At 50.5% G+C, this 16,286-nt stretch overlaps 1 protein-coding gene across 1 annotated transcript; it reads left to right on the forward strand.

The window, feature by feature from the left end:
• Positions 1 to 495: 495 nt before the first annotated feature.
• Positions 496 to 12,446, forward strand: GDF7 (growth differentiation factor 7). Its single transcript, XM_027710198.2, has 2 exons — positions 496 to 826; positions 3,229 to 12,446. Exons 1-2 carry the CDS (start codon positions 496 to 498, stop codon positions 4,149 to 4,151), a joined length of 1,254 nt encoding a protein of 417 aa, XP_027565999.1. The 3' UTR covers positions 4,152 to 12,446.
• The last annotated feature ends 3,840 nt before the right edge of the window (positions 12,447 to 16,286 follow it).

The following is a 16,286-nucleotide window of genomic DNA, read 5'->3' on the forward strand; positions in this document are numbered from 1 at the left end:
CTGGGAAGGCGGGGAGGGGGCCGGGGAGGGAGTGTCCGGGGTGGGGTCTCACCTGCAGGCGGAGGCGGAGCGTGGACGGGGTTTCTCTCACCTGCCGGGGGAGGCAGAGAGGTGTCCGAGGGGACGGTCCGGGGGTTCCCACCTGCAGGTAGAGGCGGGGCGGGGTCGGGAGGGATCCGGGGTGTCCCACCTGCCAGGGAAGGCGGGGCGGCATCCAGGAGGGTGTCCGGGGGGGTCCCGTCTGCCGGGGGAGGAGGGGCGGGATCCAGGGAGGTGTCCGAGGGGGTCCCACCTGCCGGGGAAGGCGGGGCGGGTCCCGGGGCGCGGGCGGTGCTCGGGCGGGGAGGGGCGAGCGGCCGGCAGGGGGAGCCCCGGCGGCGGCGGGCGAACGAGGAGCGGCGGCGGCGGCGGCGACGGCGGCGGCGAAGACGATGTTCAAAAGCGGGCGGGGAGCGGCGGCGGCAGCAGCTCCGCGCCGAGCCCCGGGCCGCCGCCATGCGCCTCCGCGCCGCCGCCGCCGCCCTCTGCCTCTGCCTGCTGGGCGCCTGCCGCCTCCGCCGCGGGCTGGAGGCCGCCGCCGTGCGCGGCCCGTCGGCGGCCGCTCCCCAGCGACCCTCGGCAGCCGCGCCTTCCTCCGCCTCCTCCTCCTCCGCCGCCGCCGCCGCCTCCCCCTTCTCCTCCCCGCCGCGGAGGGACGGGGCTCTCCGCAACGGCACGGTGGTGCCGCACCACTACATGGTGGCCCTGTACCAGCGCCTGGCCGCCCGCCGCGGCCCCGGCGGCCGCGCCGACACCGTCACGGGCTTCGCGGAGCGGGCGCGCAGCGGTGAGTGCGGGGAGCGCGTCCCCCCGGGACCCCACCGTCGGGGATGCTTGGGCTTGGGAACGGGCTTTAGGAGGAGGATGGGGTTTGGGAACGGAGACGGGGCTGTGCGTGGATGCGAGGATCGGGCTCCTGCGTGGGAGCAGGGATGGACGCGGGGTTGCGCATCACTTTGAGCGTGAGTTTGGGGACGTGGTGGCAACGCGGAGAGGGACCTCGCGCGTTGGTCCAAACGCGAGGCTGTGCCTGGGATGGGGTTGTGCGTTGGTTTGAGCACGGGGTGGTTGCAGGGGCTGGGGGTAGCTCACGGGATATTGCTTCGCGGGATAGGGGCTGCGCATCCCGGTTGTTTAGCGGAAATGGAGCCGTGCGCGAGACCGAGCGTGGGAATGGGGACGAGGACAGTGCTGGGAGTGGGGCTGTGCGTGAGCATAGGGCTGAGGCGACGATAGTGACAGCAAAGGGTTTGTGTCTGGAGGTGGAAAAAGGGATTGCCGATGGAGATGAGCGTGAGGTCGGGGGTGGCGATGGGGTTGCGCGGTCAAAGATGACGCTCGGGGTTGGGGCTGGGGTTGGGGAGGGGGTGCGAGGTGCAGCCAGCCGGGCCGGGGCAGGCGGGGCTGCCGGCGGCTCTCGGAACCTCTCGCCACCTGATGCGGGGCCGGCGGCTGCGGCGCAGTTTTGAGGCAGCTTCTCTGAGCGGCATCCCCGGGACCGGGAGCGAGAAGACCCGACAGAGCCTTTGCAGCCCGAAAAACTCCGCAGGGCCTCGCGACGGGCCGGGCGAGGCTGGGGAGGGAGCGCAGCCGCGGTGCTCCGGGGAGCACTCCAGAGCGGCTCCCGCCGACCCGCCGGCTGAGCTTGGCATCGCGCTCCCCTTCTCTCTCTTCCTCCTCTTTTGCCCTCTTCATATCCGCGGATCTAATGATGATAACACATAAACGCATTTAACGATACATTTTTAACGCGTACATCGCGCACTGCCGCCGAAGTTCGCTCGGCTGGGGAAAAAAAAAATAAATTACGGATCGAATAAAATTAAAAGACAAACTGAAAAGCAGCCCCCAGCCTCCCTGCGGTGCCTATCGCCGGCTGCCCCGGGGTGGGAGAGCGGCGGCTGGTCGTGTGGAGCTCCCCAAGCCCCATCCTCACACCCAGAACGGGCTGTATCCTGCCGGCAGCCTTTGGGGGGAAGGGGTGCTAAAAGCTGATGGGGCAAGGTCAGGGGAGCGAGGTGGGACGCGGGGAAGATGATCCGGGAGGGTGGGCAGTGCCCGGCTTGGGAGAGCCGGGGGAAAACTGCGCATAGGTCCTGGGAAGTTTCAGAGCAAAACGAAACCAGATGAACTCTTCAAAGGGATCTCCTTATCTGCTCTTATCTGCTCCTCATAGGAACGCTAGATCTGCTTTTAAAATAATAATTACAATAATGACTATAATGAATAATAATAATAAGGATAATAATAACAATAATAGTAGCAGCAGCAGCAGATGACAGGGAGAAGATTGTTTCCCCCCTGGCAGGGGGTGCAGACTGCACCCAACGGCGCTGCTGGCGCGGGGCGGGGGCTGCGGTGTGGGGATGTCGGGCAGGGCTCTGCTGGCAACGGGTAAAGAGGCTCGGGCACAGCAGCGATGTTTGCAGCATGCTCAGGTCGGATTTCTCGTTAACGAGGGAGAAAATAAAAAACAACCCTCGCAGAAGTCATTCATGTCTTCTCCCCAGTGTCACCTCCTTTGGTGTTTTGTTTTTTTTTTTTTTTTTAATTCACATTGAGTATATTTAATCAGTGCTAGAAACTGCACAAGTCTGTGTTTGGGCTTTGGATCCACCAAAAATAGTGACAAAGTGAAGCTGGGCTCGCTTTCAGCCTCTAGTGGTGCCTCTATCAGACGTGTGTCTGCGAGGGGAAAATGGAATTTTTCACAGCTTTTTACTTGGAATGGATGGGGCTATGTGTGTGTGTGTGACACTTAGGGCAGAAGAAATCGGTGACCACCTCCTGACTGGGGATGGGACTGCGGCACAGTTTCAGATGGGGCTTCCATGCCAAAACAGAATAGTGATGCAACTGGGGTCAGTGGAACACCTATGAGGAGGCAGAGAAACCTCCTTGGGACATGGGGAAGAGTGCTGATGAGAAACCACTTGATTCAATTGATGCCTCTCTCCCTCTGTACTTTCTCCTTGTTAGTTTTTGGTTCCTCCAGCCAGGGTGACACTCCTGGATGCAGGACACACAGGCTGTGTCCTGCTGGGATGCTCGGCGAGCCTTGCTGCACGACAGGATCTTTCCTGTTAGTTCTGTGTCTCTTGCACCTCCATAATGAGAGCTTGGCTTCAACTTGCTGGGATTTTAATTTTTTTTTTCCTTTTTTTTCCCCTTCTGTGTTATCTCTTCCAGATGCCTCCCTATCCACCTCCGAGCAGCGATACCTCTTCGACATCTCCAGCCTGCCTGAGGCAGAGGAGGTGACGGGCGCAGAACTGCGGATCCTGCGTGCCCTCCCTGAAAACCGGAGCTTGGCCCTGTCCCCCGAGGGCACCTTCCACCACCTCCTCCTTTCCACCTGCCCAAGCCAGGATGGTCAGGAGCCCCGGCTGCTGGACTCCAGGGCTGCAGACATTTTGGACGCAGGCTCCTCCAGATGGGAGGTTTTTGATGTCTGGGGAGCCTTGCGAGATCGGAGGGAGAGATCTCTCTCGGGCAAGCTGCTGTGCTTCCTGCTGAGGATCGTCTCGGATCAGTCGGGGCAGCTCCTGCCCCCCCGACAACTGGGGTTCAACAAGCCCCAGCCCCAGCCCCACGAGCGAGCCCTGCTCGTGGCCTTCTCCCACACCCAGAGGAAGGAGAATCTCTTTAAGGAGATCCGGGATAAGATCAAGGCCCTGGGCAGCCCCCCATTCCTGGAGCCCCCTGACCCTGGCCAGGAGGTGTATCCCAAGCGGAGGAAGAGAAGGACCACGATTGCTGCCCGGTCTGGGGGCAGAGGCCATGGGAAGAAGGCGAAGACCCGCTGCAGCAGGAAGCCTCTGCACGTGAACTTCAAGGAGCTGGGCTGGGATGACTGGATAATCGCCCCCCTGGATTACGAGGCGTATCACTGTGAGGGGGTCTGCGACTTCCCCCTGCGCTCCCACCTGGAGCCCACCAACCATGCCATTATTCAGACCCTGATGAACTCCATGGACCCGGAGTCCACCCCCCCGAGCTGCTGTGTGCCCTCCAAGCTCAGCCCCATCAGCATCCTCTACATAGACTCTGGGAACAATGTGGTTTACAAACAGTATGAGGACATGGTCGTGGAGACGTGTGGCTGCAGGTAGCAATTTCTGCAGCTCTCCTCCTCCTCACTTCTCCCTGCCCTGCCCAGCAGCCCTGACCCATTTTATATATATAAATATAGATATATATATATAAAATATATATATATACACATACACATTTTGGTGTGTGCCTTTCCAAAAGCCAAGCTCAGAGCAGGTGTCCCTTGCCTTCCCTGGGCCACCCTGGCCATGAGCCCCCCTGAGGCTGTGAGGCTGATGCCATCTCTGTGCCTTGCCTGCTTCCTGCAGGAAGGGGGGGGTACACAGACCGGCAGAGCCCCCAGGAAATGCCTGTTCTGCCTCTGAGCTCTGCCTGCTAGGCTTGGTTTTCCCAGGTGGAGCTGACACTTTCTTTCCCAAAGGTTTTGGAAAATGTCTGGCCAAAATTGTCTTGGTGGGAATGATGACCTGGGGTTGGGGAGCAGACAGAGTGGTGGCTGTGGGAGAGGAATCTTGTCAGCATCACCTTCTGGCTGGGGCAGTGGGATGGAGGTGAGATGGGAATGCTCATTTATTTGAGTTAAAGGAGTTTTTCTGTCTGCCTTCAAATCACCACACCCAGGTTTTCTGGTGGAAAAACGAGGGATCCCTGGGGGAAGGCAGAGGGTGGAGAACCTGTGGCTGCTGGGGGTTGAAATCATTTGGTCCAGGCCTGCTTGTAGTGGGGAGAGATTTGTGAGTCTGCTGGTGGGGACAGGAAAGAAGGTCCTTGTAACTGGAGGCTAAAGCAATAGTCAGGTCTGAAGTAGAGCTCGAGAGCTCGTGCTGTCAAAAAGATGGGAATGGTCCTGGGAGGTGTTAGCTGGGGATACCCTGGCTCCATGTAGTCCTAAGTGCTGGCCCTGTTGTTGATGTCCTGCAGGGGGTATTGGCTGGTGGGTCCCCTCCCTTTCCTGCACAAAACCCCATTTCCAAGGCATACTGGGAACCTGGCATCAGGCCCACAAGTCACACAGATGTCCTCAGCGTGTCTGGAGAATAACAAAGGTCCTGAGTTCCCCAGGGAAGAACCATTTTGCTTGGGTTCTTCTTTTTCCAAATAATCTCTATAAAAGCACTAAACTCCACCCTATCTTCCTTTGGCATCGATTTCCCAGTGAGCTCCATCCCTCCCTGGAGCGCCGGCCTCTCCCCGCTCCATTAAGGGAACCCGGATCCGCCAGGAACAGGCCTTTCCCATGCTGTGGGCTGAATGTCACCCTTGGGGACTGCTACATAAAATGGGGTGCTTTGACCTGTACTGAAAGGGCTGCAGGATTTTAGTAACTCAGGAGCTGAGTATAAATTATGCCTTTAAATCAGAGAAACCTCGTATCCATGACAGGGTGTGTTTTGGATGCTGGGAAGTGTTTCTGCTGCACCTCAGTGGCTTTTAGTACCACACTCCAGCTTTGTGGCTGAGTTGGCATAGTCCACAGATGTATTTGCACAGACTTTGTGTTTGATGGTTTGTTTTTTTACTGATGGTCAGAGTGTTGGTGTGTAAACATCAGTGCTTATTAGTGACAGTAGTTTGCTTTTGGAGGAGATAAATCCCTGCTGGAAAACGTGGCGTTTTCCCTATATAAAATGAGTTGTTCTCCATGGTAAGGGTGTTCTTCTGGGAAGGCTGAGCCTGGCTGGGGCAGAGAGGGGTTCACCTCAAAGAACTCTGCTGAGATCCAAATGATTTCAAGGATCAGAAAAGCCTTGGTGAGGTCCAACAGCCGCTTCAAGAAAATAGTGCATCAGCAGGGAGTAAATTGAGCACACTGATAATGGTGATAGATCCACTGGACTAACACCCCCCAGCTTCCTTCTATCCTCATCCATAGAGGCTTGCTGTGCATCCTCAGGCTGTGGCTGGTGGCAACTCAGGAGAGCAAATGTGGTACCCATAAATCTCGTGTAACCCCCTTGACTCCCGTGGAGCTCCTCTGACTTTACATCCATGTAAGCAAGAGGAAAACCCATCTCCCTACCTCAGCATAAATGTAAATATATATTAATGATGTAACTGTCCCCAGGGGGATGCTCAGAGATGGAGGTTGGTAGGGGAGAGGAAGAATCAGGTCCATGCAGGTGGGTTTTCTCCTTGCCGGTGTCTGGGGAGTCTGAGGTGCAACTAGTGGGTGAGGAGGGGTCATAAGGAGGGCTAGTGTCTTTCCTTTGCCCTTTGGCTTTAGCACAGATGGTTTGGGAAGGAGAGTGGCACAGCAGTGCCTGAGTTGCTTGCTCTGGAAACACTGCACCATTTATAAAGTAACCAAGCTTTTGAAGTGCCTAATTTTTCAATTACCATGGGTTGTTTGATAGCTTTTCTCACTGCTGAGACAATATTTTTTAATGTTTTTGTTTCTTTTACCCCCTCCCCTTCCTCCAAATATTTGTGGTGGAGGTTTGTGGGCAGTTCAAATTCAGGCAAGATATATATAGCTCCTGGCAGCCCCTGCTGGCTGGTGGCTCTTGTGAGCCTCAGCCAAAAGGTTGGCCTGAGACCTGCTCCTGTGGGACCGATTCCAAGGGGGTGTTAATACCAGTGACCCTCAGTTCTTGTGGCTTTTGTTCAGCCACAGCTGCAGGGAACAGACAGATGTCACGCACCTCAGGCCTGGAGGTGGCTGACGGGGAGCAGGGCGATGGGTTGGATCTTGCAGTGCTTCACCTCGACCCCAGTGCTGTGTGCTGTGCTCTGCTGAGGCTCTGTCCTGAACCCCACCGTGGCTTTGCTGGTCCTGGGGGGAAAAGCAGTGACTCAGTCGCTGCAGTTTTGTAGCGTGGATCGCTACAGTAAATGAAAGGATTTGGTGAGAGCGCAGAGGCCGCTGCTGGCAGTGATGCCATCCATGGTTTTGCCCATGTGGGAATCAGTCCTGGCTCTCCTGGCTGCAGGTACCTCTTCCAGAACGGGCATGTTTGGTGGGACAGCAAACTTCAGCCCCCTGAGGTGAGCCCAGCAGCAGTGGGCCCTTTGTGCTCGCACCCCTGGTGACACTGCTGTGCCAGCTGCTATTTTAAAGGAGCACCTGTTCCTTTCCTGGGCTGACAACCTCTGGAGGACAACAGGAGGGAAAAGGATGGAGTCAGACCCTCTTTCTGCCTCACAAGAGGGAAGGCAGCCAGGGGCTGCTCCAAGGTGATGTGTATGGGTGGGGCAAGGCTGGAGGGGAGCAGGGCTGGGGCTCTTGGTGGGTAACTGTGTTGCTCCCCCTGGGAAAGTGTATCAACCGCAGTGCTCAGCTGTTGCATTGCTTATTGCTCCTAGAGGAGTGTTTCCAGAGCAAAAGCACTTCTTCTCCCTTTAGGGATCCCTGCATGCCAACTGTAAGGGCTGCCTCTCTATCCCCAGGTAGATTTGGAGATTGCACCCAAACACTGGAATGAGGCTTGGGCAACAACCATCAGAGCCATTGCAAATGTTTAGAGGTTTAGATTAGATATTAGGAAAAAAATTTCATGGAAAGGGTTGTAAAGCATTGGAACAGACTGCCCAGGGAGGTAACAGAGTTGCCATCCCTTGAAGTGTTCAAAAAATGTGTGGATAAGGCACTTGAGGAGACAGTTTCATGGTGAACATGGTGGTGGTGCTGGGCTGACAGTAGGACTTGATGGTCTTTTCCAGCCTTAATGATTCTATGACTCTCAATGGAAGTGGTGGGTGTGAAAGCCTTTTCCAGACAGGGAGATTCCCTCAGCTGAGTTGTTGCAGCCCTGTCATGTTGGGGAGCAACACAGGGACATGTCAGCAAAGGGCACGAAGCAGTAAATCCTGCCTGTGGAGGCAGGTAAGTGGGGCACTGGCTGCAGGATGGTGGCAATCCAGCCCAACCCTCATCTCTGAAGCTGGTCCTTGGCTGAGCATCACCCTCTAATGCCATAGAAACGGTCCAGGAAAAATGTATTTCTGATCAGTTGCCTCTTGCCTGAGCTGATTTTTGGCCACATGTAAACTTTATGAGACTAGAGGTTGAACATGGACAAATATGAATTCAGTAGGCTCAGAGTGATTTTAATGGATAATTATAGGTTCTTATTCTGCAGTATTTATACAACCTTTCCAGTTAAAAAAACCCAGTTTCCATGCAGTGTATATTCTCCTGGAGGATTTGTTTGACCTTGAGCACCATTTTTATCTGCAGGATATAATTACAGTGAAACTAGAAATATTAACCTTTTTAAAAAAGACTGTGTATCTATGCTTAACTGGCTCCTTCCCCTCAGACACGCAAATGTAATCGTGCAGGAGCAGGGAAACATGGACCAATCCCATTTAACTTGGAAGTGCTGGGGCTGTGATTCAGGGAAGCACACCTGGTTGGGACAGGACTGGTGTGTGTGCCTTGAGCTCTGTAAAACCAAAGCCTGTGCTTAAGCCATTGCCTGTGCTATGTCCTGAAGCTCCCTGTCCAGCGGAGCTCCATAGCAGGAATAGTCAAAAGCAAAATGGCTTTATGCCTAGTTTAACTGCCTAGTGACCAGGGGTGCTTCTGGCCTAGAAATAATTCCCCAAAATCACAGATTTCATCCTTTTTTCTTCTAAGGAATAATTAATTTTTAATTCTCTTAAAACAGGGCTTTTGTCTAACCACACACCCCATTTTTTTTTTAACATATTTCAAATCCAATGATAGAAGGGAAATTACTATCCTCTGGAAGAGAGAAGGGTGTTCATATGGAAAAGGGCTTGATTCAGGCTTGTAGAATCTTCTCCCTGGCATATTTGTGTTGAATCTGGTCAGCACTGGTAGACAGAGCCACGTTTTCTTTGCCTGTTGGTTGATGCTTGGCATACTCATAAGGAAAAGACTGCAAAGGTATTAAAAGTGAAGCCCAAACCTTGAGCCCTCTGCTCAAGTTCGAGTGCCAGTGACTCCTGGGTGTTTTTGCACCGTGTGGGTTTTAACTCAGGTTGTGGTTACACAGCTGTCACTGGGCGATGCTGCATTGATTTATCGGTCACACTCCTGTTGCAAAACAAGCAGCTCCTTTTACAGTTTTAAGCCTTATGCCACAAACCCAAAAGTGGTATTTAGGGACAGTCACCTGTGCTGGCCCCCACGTAACAGCAGGCACATGCTCTGCTGTTGGCAGCACTGCCTCTCCAGGGAGAGACAGAGAGGCTGGGGCATCACTTAGGACCCCTGGGGGATGTGGGTCCTAGGGGGCCACAGCAGGGCAAATGGAGCAGAGCACCTTGGAGTGCTGATGGGATGCCACAACTTTACTCTCCAGACTTAACAGGAGTTTTGCCATGAGCTTTGGTTTTTTGTGCTTGTCTCGATAGCAGCATTTGCAGTTACATCAAAACCCCCATGACCTATGTTAATGTGACAGATACGTCATAAATACCAATCCAGCTCATACTCTTATTGGAACAAACCTGGTGGGAAATGTCAAGGTTTCCTGCCAAGCATGTAGTGAGCTCTGAAATCCAAGTGCCTTCTCTTTTGTCTGTGCTGGAACAGCAGGGCCATGTGCCAGGGAGAAAAAAACCTAAGTGGGGCAACGGCAATGAGAGTCTTTCAGAGGTTGTCACCTGAAATGGGGCAGTACCACTGGGTTTGCAAGATGGTCAGACTGAAAGGCTGTCACATGAACCTTGGCTGGATGGTCCCACCACATTGCTTGCTGTGTCCCCTGTCCTGTGTGCAACTGCAGTTATGGTGTGAATTTTTCTCTCCACATCACACTCTGGGAGGTGAGTGGGTGGGAAAACCTGTGTGGGCAAAACCAAGCACTGGTCTTTGAGAGCAGTGTGGTTCTTCTTTTAAGTCACCATGACCAGCAGATGGAGAGACTACGTGTGTCTCACTGGAATCAGAACAGCTCCTCTGGCATCAGGGATCCCTTTATGGCTATGTGGGGCCTGAATGGAGATGCTGAGTGGCAGGAGCAGAGTATTGCACTATGCTCACTGTGGGAGTGCATCCTCCCTGAAAACACAAGTTGAGGGCTAACTGTTCATGGACGGGTTGTTGGTGATGGTCAGGAGCTTGTGACCTTGTGTGGTGGTGGGAGAGTTTTATCTTTGAATTAATGACTGGTAAAAGAGCAAGGTGTTCCACCAGGCTGGTGTGTGTGACACCTTTCAATTTTGTCATAAACTGGTTTATGTCTTCCAAGGTAAAACCAGCTGCATTCAGCTTTTTGAAGCTCCTTATTCCTAGTACAGAGTGTTGTGAGATACACAGAGGTGCAAAGATGTCTCTGAAAATCACTTTTACCCTATCAATCAGTATTCTGGGCCTTTGAAAAATGACCAAAATTTGGAACTCCTGCTGGTGTAACCCACTGACCAAGGAGCCAGAGCCCACTCTACATCTGAAAGGATATTTTACATCCTTGCACCTCAAGACACAAGTAGCCCAGGTGGCTGCTTTTTCCTTTTCCTGGCAGCAGTACCCAAACAGCCCCTGAATTTTCCATGTTGGAGAGGAACCTGATGTCAGTGGTGATGGAAAGGAGCACATGGGCAGGCTGGCAGATGCACTGTGTTTAACTCTGGCTGAATGGACTAGGGTAGGAAACTTGGGCAGCAGAGCATTTTCATGGAGCTGGTATTGAAACATCTTAAACCAAAACTCGATTCATTCCCAGAAATGGCTGAAACCAAAACCTGCCCATTTTTCAGTGGTTTTTCAGCAAGTTTTGCTCTTCGTTTTTCTGTCATCACCACTTAATAGTGCATTCATACATTTTGTAAGCTCGTTTTTCTGCTTTGGTACTGGTGTTCATGCTTTGGGTTTTCAGGATGGGGAGTGCAGACTTGCTGTGGTGTTTGGTGAGGGTAGGATGGGGGGGAAGGGAAGACTGAGCCTCAGCAGCAGGAGGATGGGGGTCAGTCTGTGCCCTCGAGTAGGGGACAGTGAGAAGATGGGTCTGGCAGGGTTGAAAATGGTGGGAGGAGGGGACTTGCTCATGATGGGTCCCACACTCATGTGCTTTGCTGATGGTACATGGGAGAGTTTGGGTCTCCCCTCCCCTGCTCTTTGCCACAGTGTCAGCCTATGCTGGTGCCACCCTGGTCTCCATCATCAGGAATGAGATGCAGAGACTGGACCAAGCCTGGCCTCCCTGGGAGCTGTGGCATCCAGTTGGTCCCAGGTTTTGGGGAGATGGTAATGTTCCCTGTGGTGTTTCATGAATTTCCTCCATCATGCCTTGGTGGAGAGAGAGGAGGGGAGCAGTAGGGAAAAAACAAGAGGCAAATGTTGGGGCTGCTTTGGTCCCAAGCTGGTCATCCTAGGGAGCTGTGTGCCAGCTGTGTGTTGGGAACTGCTGAGTACCAAGGGGCTCACAGAAGCTCAGCCATTAGTAGCAGAGTATGAAGCAGCATCCACAGGCCAGGAAAAGGGATGGTCAGACATGGAGGGACTGGGCTGTAGTCCTTGAAGAGGTGTTGGAGTTAAGTGGGTGTGTAGGTGGTCATCAGCTGGGGAAGAGCCACTTTGTAGGGGCAGCTCATCCCCTCCTTGCTCAAGGAGGGGAGGGATCATTCTGGTTGCATTCATCCCACGCACTGTGAGTAATGAACCTTTTAAAGAAGAGTCTGAGTTCCTGAGGTGTTGAACATCCAGTGCTCGCACGTGCTTCAGACGAAGCCATGTTTGTGCAGTGCCTTTGCAGATCAAGCTCTGACAGCCTGAGGAGCAGTTGGGGGCTGTGCCCAACTGGAGTCACCAGCTCCATCCTGCACTGTGGCTCTCCACTGGGAAAGCTGGTGGAGATGCTGCTCACAAGAACTGGGCATATGTCTGTGCAGGACAGACCTGCTCTGCTCCTGGTCCTCCCTGTTTTGGATGCAGCAGGAGCAATGTTGATCCAGTTTGCTCAGTCCCTCCATATCCCATCACCATGTGCTCTGTTTCTCAAGCCAAGTCAACACTATCTGGAGTTCCTTTGACAAAACGAGCCTCTCTGCTGGTCAGTCATGGTTTTATTTATATGTTCTTTTCTTTGATTAGAAAGGAAAATATCAAAAAATGAAAAAGGACTCGAGTTTCCAATAGCTGTATCTCTAGTAGTTATGAATTTTGAAGCAATACTCATATCCCTGTGTGTGCCTCTGAACTATCCATTTATTTGTTCAGCTTTTTCAGGTCTGAGTGTGTGAAATATCTCTAAAGAAGATAGCTCTGTACGTGATGGTGTAAATGCATTGTTTGTATGTATCTAAAGTTTAAATAGATTGTACATATGGGATTGTAAATGAACTGTAAACAGCAATCTATATTTTCTTGAATATATTATATAGCAGTATATATTTGTTAAATAAGTATTCTTGTATACTCTTCAATAACCTTTTTAATATTTTGTACAGATAAGTTTATTAAATATTTTATTGATAAATAGACCTCTCCAAGGTTTTTTTTTTCTTTTGAAGACTTGTGCCTGTGTCCTGAAACCAGATACCAGAACAGCTTTCGTAAGTCATCTTTACTCCCTGGTCTACCTAAGGTGTTAAAACCAAAAATGAAATACCCATTCATTTTAAACTGTCTTCCTATGCAGCCACAGTTATTTTCCAATAAATAAACTCACAGCACAGTGAGTGTTTGTGATGGATTTATCATCAAAATGTGCATCCCTTTCTTCCTTGTGTTCATGAATTCAGTTCAATTGCCTTGACTGCCGTGGGTCTGATAGTTTCCTGTTAGGTATCACTGGTACACGATACATCACTTGATGTACCTGAGAGATTAGGCTGCTAATTACCATGGCAGAAAATGCTTTATCAAAGTTTGCTTTTTATTGAATATTGGGTTTTATTAGTCCATTATTCCTGATTTCAAAGTATTTTTTTAATAGCTTTGTAAAGCACCCTGTGACATGAAATCCTTTTGCATTTATAGTAGTTGAACTTCAGAAGTTCTCTGCTTTTATCAAGAAAGCAGGGAATCTGCAAGATAAGTTTAATCCATCACATTAGATAAGTGTGTCATGCACGTTGAGAAATGGGCTGTCACATAGTGACATGGTCTTTTTCTCACCTGCTTTCACTGGGACATTACAGTGGCAAACCCAGAAGTTTGAGGGAGAGTTGCTTTAGTGCATTCTCCTGCAGTGGACATAACAAAATGCCTTGGAGACAATGAGTGAAGGTAATAAATAGGGTTGTGACTGCCTCTGCTACATCCCTATGCACACGATACTGAGAAGATGCAGGTGTGGAGCAAGGCACATTTGGAAGAATGGAAGAAGTCTTTAAGGCATCAGGTTATGTGTTTTAGACACAGCAGAGCCAACCTCAGCTTTCAAGACCCAAGAGAAACACATGGAGAACTGAAAAGAGACATTTGCCTGAAGGACTTAATTCTTACAAGACTGATATTTTCTAGGCTGTCCCTTCCTCTTAAGCACACCCACAAATATATGGCTCAGTTGGGGTGAGGCATGGTCATTTCTATTCCCAGTGGCATGTGGAATGACAGACCATGCATGAGTCAATTTTTAGGCAGTTTTCTGCATCCTCACATGCCCATTTATGGTCCCACTGGCTGAAGGGATCTTTCAGTACAAGTTCTCCAGTAGGCACGCAGAGGGAAGCAGGATGGCATTTGCCTCCATGTGCCCCTGTCCACTCTATGAGCAGTTTTACAGGAATGTGTTATCTTAACAAGTTATTTTCAACAGAACATTGAGGGATGAGAGCAAATGGTTATTCACAGACTTCCCACCATGTCTTCGCTGAAACCAGTGGGAGTGGTGGGTTTGCGTTCAGTGGAGACAGGTTTTTAGTCCACATCACTTCAGACTACTCGTGTGATTGACAACATAAACTAGTCAGTTTATATCTGAAGAGAAATCAAAGGCACAGCAAAGACAAGGGAGATGTTCAAGGTCACAAAAGGGTACAATGGAAGAAAATGCAGACCATTGTTAAAACAGGACATGGCCTGACATGGACACCTGGTGACTTTAACCCTAAAGCAAATGCCTAAGTCCCTCAGGTAGTAAAAAAACAAGTTGGTGCCTTCCAGGACCTCAAGACAGAGATCTGGTACCCCCTACATTTGGATATCTAAGTTAGACCAGACAGGGAATTTAGACATCCATTTGGGGAGCACTGCTTTATGAACTGCCAAGCTCAATTTTGCTTGGAGCACCAGTTTTCCTCTTAGCAACTAATCCAAAGCCCAGTGAAATTGGTTTTAATGTCTGTAATAACCTCAGTAGGTTTTGGACCAGGCTTAACTGAGGCCTCTCATGTACCATCCCACACTGTTCTCCATAACACAGCCCAATCCAGAGGTGCTTGGGGAGATCACTGGGACATGTGCTGGTGTGAGGCTCAAGTGCAGTCCCAAAGTATTCTAATAGGAGAACTTCATCTTGTTTTCAATAACCAATACTAGGCAGGCATGTTTTCATTGCTATGAAAACAAATCCATAGGAATCCATCTGCACTGGACTGTCCTATTTTGGTGCAAACTAGTAAGGATACGAGGATAAAAGGAAACTCATGTCTTGCACGTAGTATTTTTGTACTGAAGCAATTTGTTCATGTCATGGCCCCTCTGTTGCCCGAGTCTCAGTCAATCAATCACTTGGGTCTCCCTAAGCCTATGTGCAATCCTGTTGACTTTATTGAGGCAGTACTGGGGCTGGGTCACTCTGGATGATTAACATCCTGTGGGTTTATTTTGTGGGTGAGAATACATGTTATTTCCTAATAAACACAGATGAGTTGCAGTACCCCCTGCATGATGAGAGCAGATGATGTTAGCAATTCAAAGCATTTATATTCTGTAAATGGTATTCCTGTATCCTGCGAGTTAGATTGGAATAGCTGGATCCTTATCAAATTGTAAGGGTGCCTGTTAGGGAAAAGGAGTAGCTGAGTCCTGACACTGGGAAAGCCTAATTTTTTCCAATTCCAAGCCACCTCACCTTCATGGATTTGTCCCAATGCATGAAGCACAGTGTATTTCAGAGCTTGGGGGCTTTGAGATGAGTTTGTTGAAGATGTTCACAAACTGAGAGGTCTGGGGGCACCCCCCACTGCCTCTTTCAGTGTGAATTGCATTAAATAGGATGGCAAAAGATCTCCTTCAAGTGTCTGACTGGCAAACCCTGCAGTCAGGTACAGTCAGTCAGATGTTTTAAACAAAATCCTGTGTTTTATCAGCTGCTGCAAACTACTTTCCTCAACACGGCTATTTTCCTGCAAGCACGTTCCTGCAACAGGCAAGACCTAGGCCACTGACTGTCAGCTTAAGCACTCTGAAACAGTTTTTAATCAAACCTCTCCCTGCTGTCCCATCTGAGCACACGTGAGCCTGTCCCATAAGTTCTGCATGATGCTACTGAGAGCTGTGCTTGCTCCTGGCAGCTGCCTTGTGCTGTTACTGCTGTATCTGCTGCTTGTACTCAACCCCCATCAGCTGTTCCAGAAATATATGCTGTTTTAATATTCCTGGTCACTCACAAATGCTCTCTGGATTCTTATTTTGTAAATGTGCCAGGAAAGAGAACATTTGCCTGTAAGTGAAGAGCCTTAGAAACTTATTGTAGTTGGGAGTCTGAGCATGACCTGTGACACAGAGTAAAACAAGTCTCTTGGGTCTAGTAAGTTTATCCAAACCCAGTAATAGTTTGAGTGACTTTATTAATGATAACACTGAACATCTTGTTTAAAGTCTTTGCTGGCAATTAGCTAGACCAAAGAAAGGGATGGGGAGTGGATGTACATATAAACCCATTTTCTGTAAAATAAATACATAAATGACCTCAACTGCAGAGAAGAGATTATCTGCTGTGGCTCATGTATGCAATCTGTCTCCATGAGTCAAGAATCTGGTGTTTAGCTTGGAGTCCAACTCCAAATTCTTCACCATAAACACTGGGCAAGCACTCATCCAGCTTCCTGAAGGGACAAACCTCACTGATCCGTGCACTCTATAGCTCATTCAAAGCAGCAAACACAGAGCTGGAGGAAGCAAGGGGAAACACTGGTTGATTATTTTGGAGGGGCTCTGGATAAAAATGCTTAAGCGAGTCAGGTGCCTACCACCCACGGATTTTCTGTGCACTTGGCAGATGTCAGCATCGCATGTGAAATCTGGGGTTTGGAAAGTATTTTTGTAAATTTTGTATGCATGAAGTAATAGAGAAGGTGAACTAGGACTAAACAAGTTATCAAAACAAAGAATCAAG

The sequence above is a fragment of the Pipra filicauda genome, unplaced genomic scaffold, assembly GCF_003945595.2.
Source record: "Pipra filicauda isolate LSUMZ 115617 unplaced genomic scaffold, ASM394559v2 scaffold144_size1929842_pilon, whole genome shotgun sequence".
Classification (NCBI taxonomy): Eukaryota; Metazoa; Chordata; class Aves; order Passeriformes; family Pipridae; genus Pipra; species Pipra filicauda.

What these genes read in the sequence shown, in the direction of transcription:
- GDF7 (XM_027710198.2), top strand. Translation starts at nt 496, where the DNA reads ATGCGCCTCCGCGCCGCCGCCGCCGCCCTCTGCCTCTGCCTGCTGGGC. An exon ending in CGCGGAGCGGGCGCGCAGCG is followed by an intron (nt 827 to 3,228) that starts GTGAGTGCGGGG and finishes TATCTCTTCCAG; the next exon opens with ATGCCTCCCTATCCACCTCC.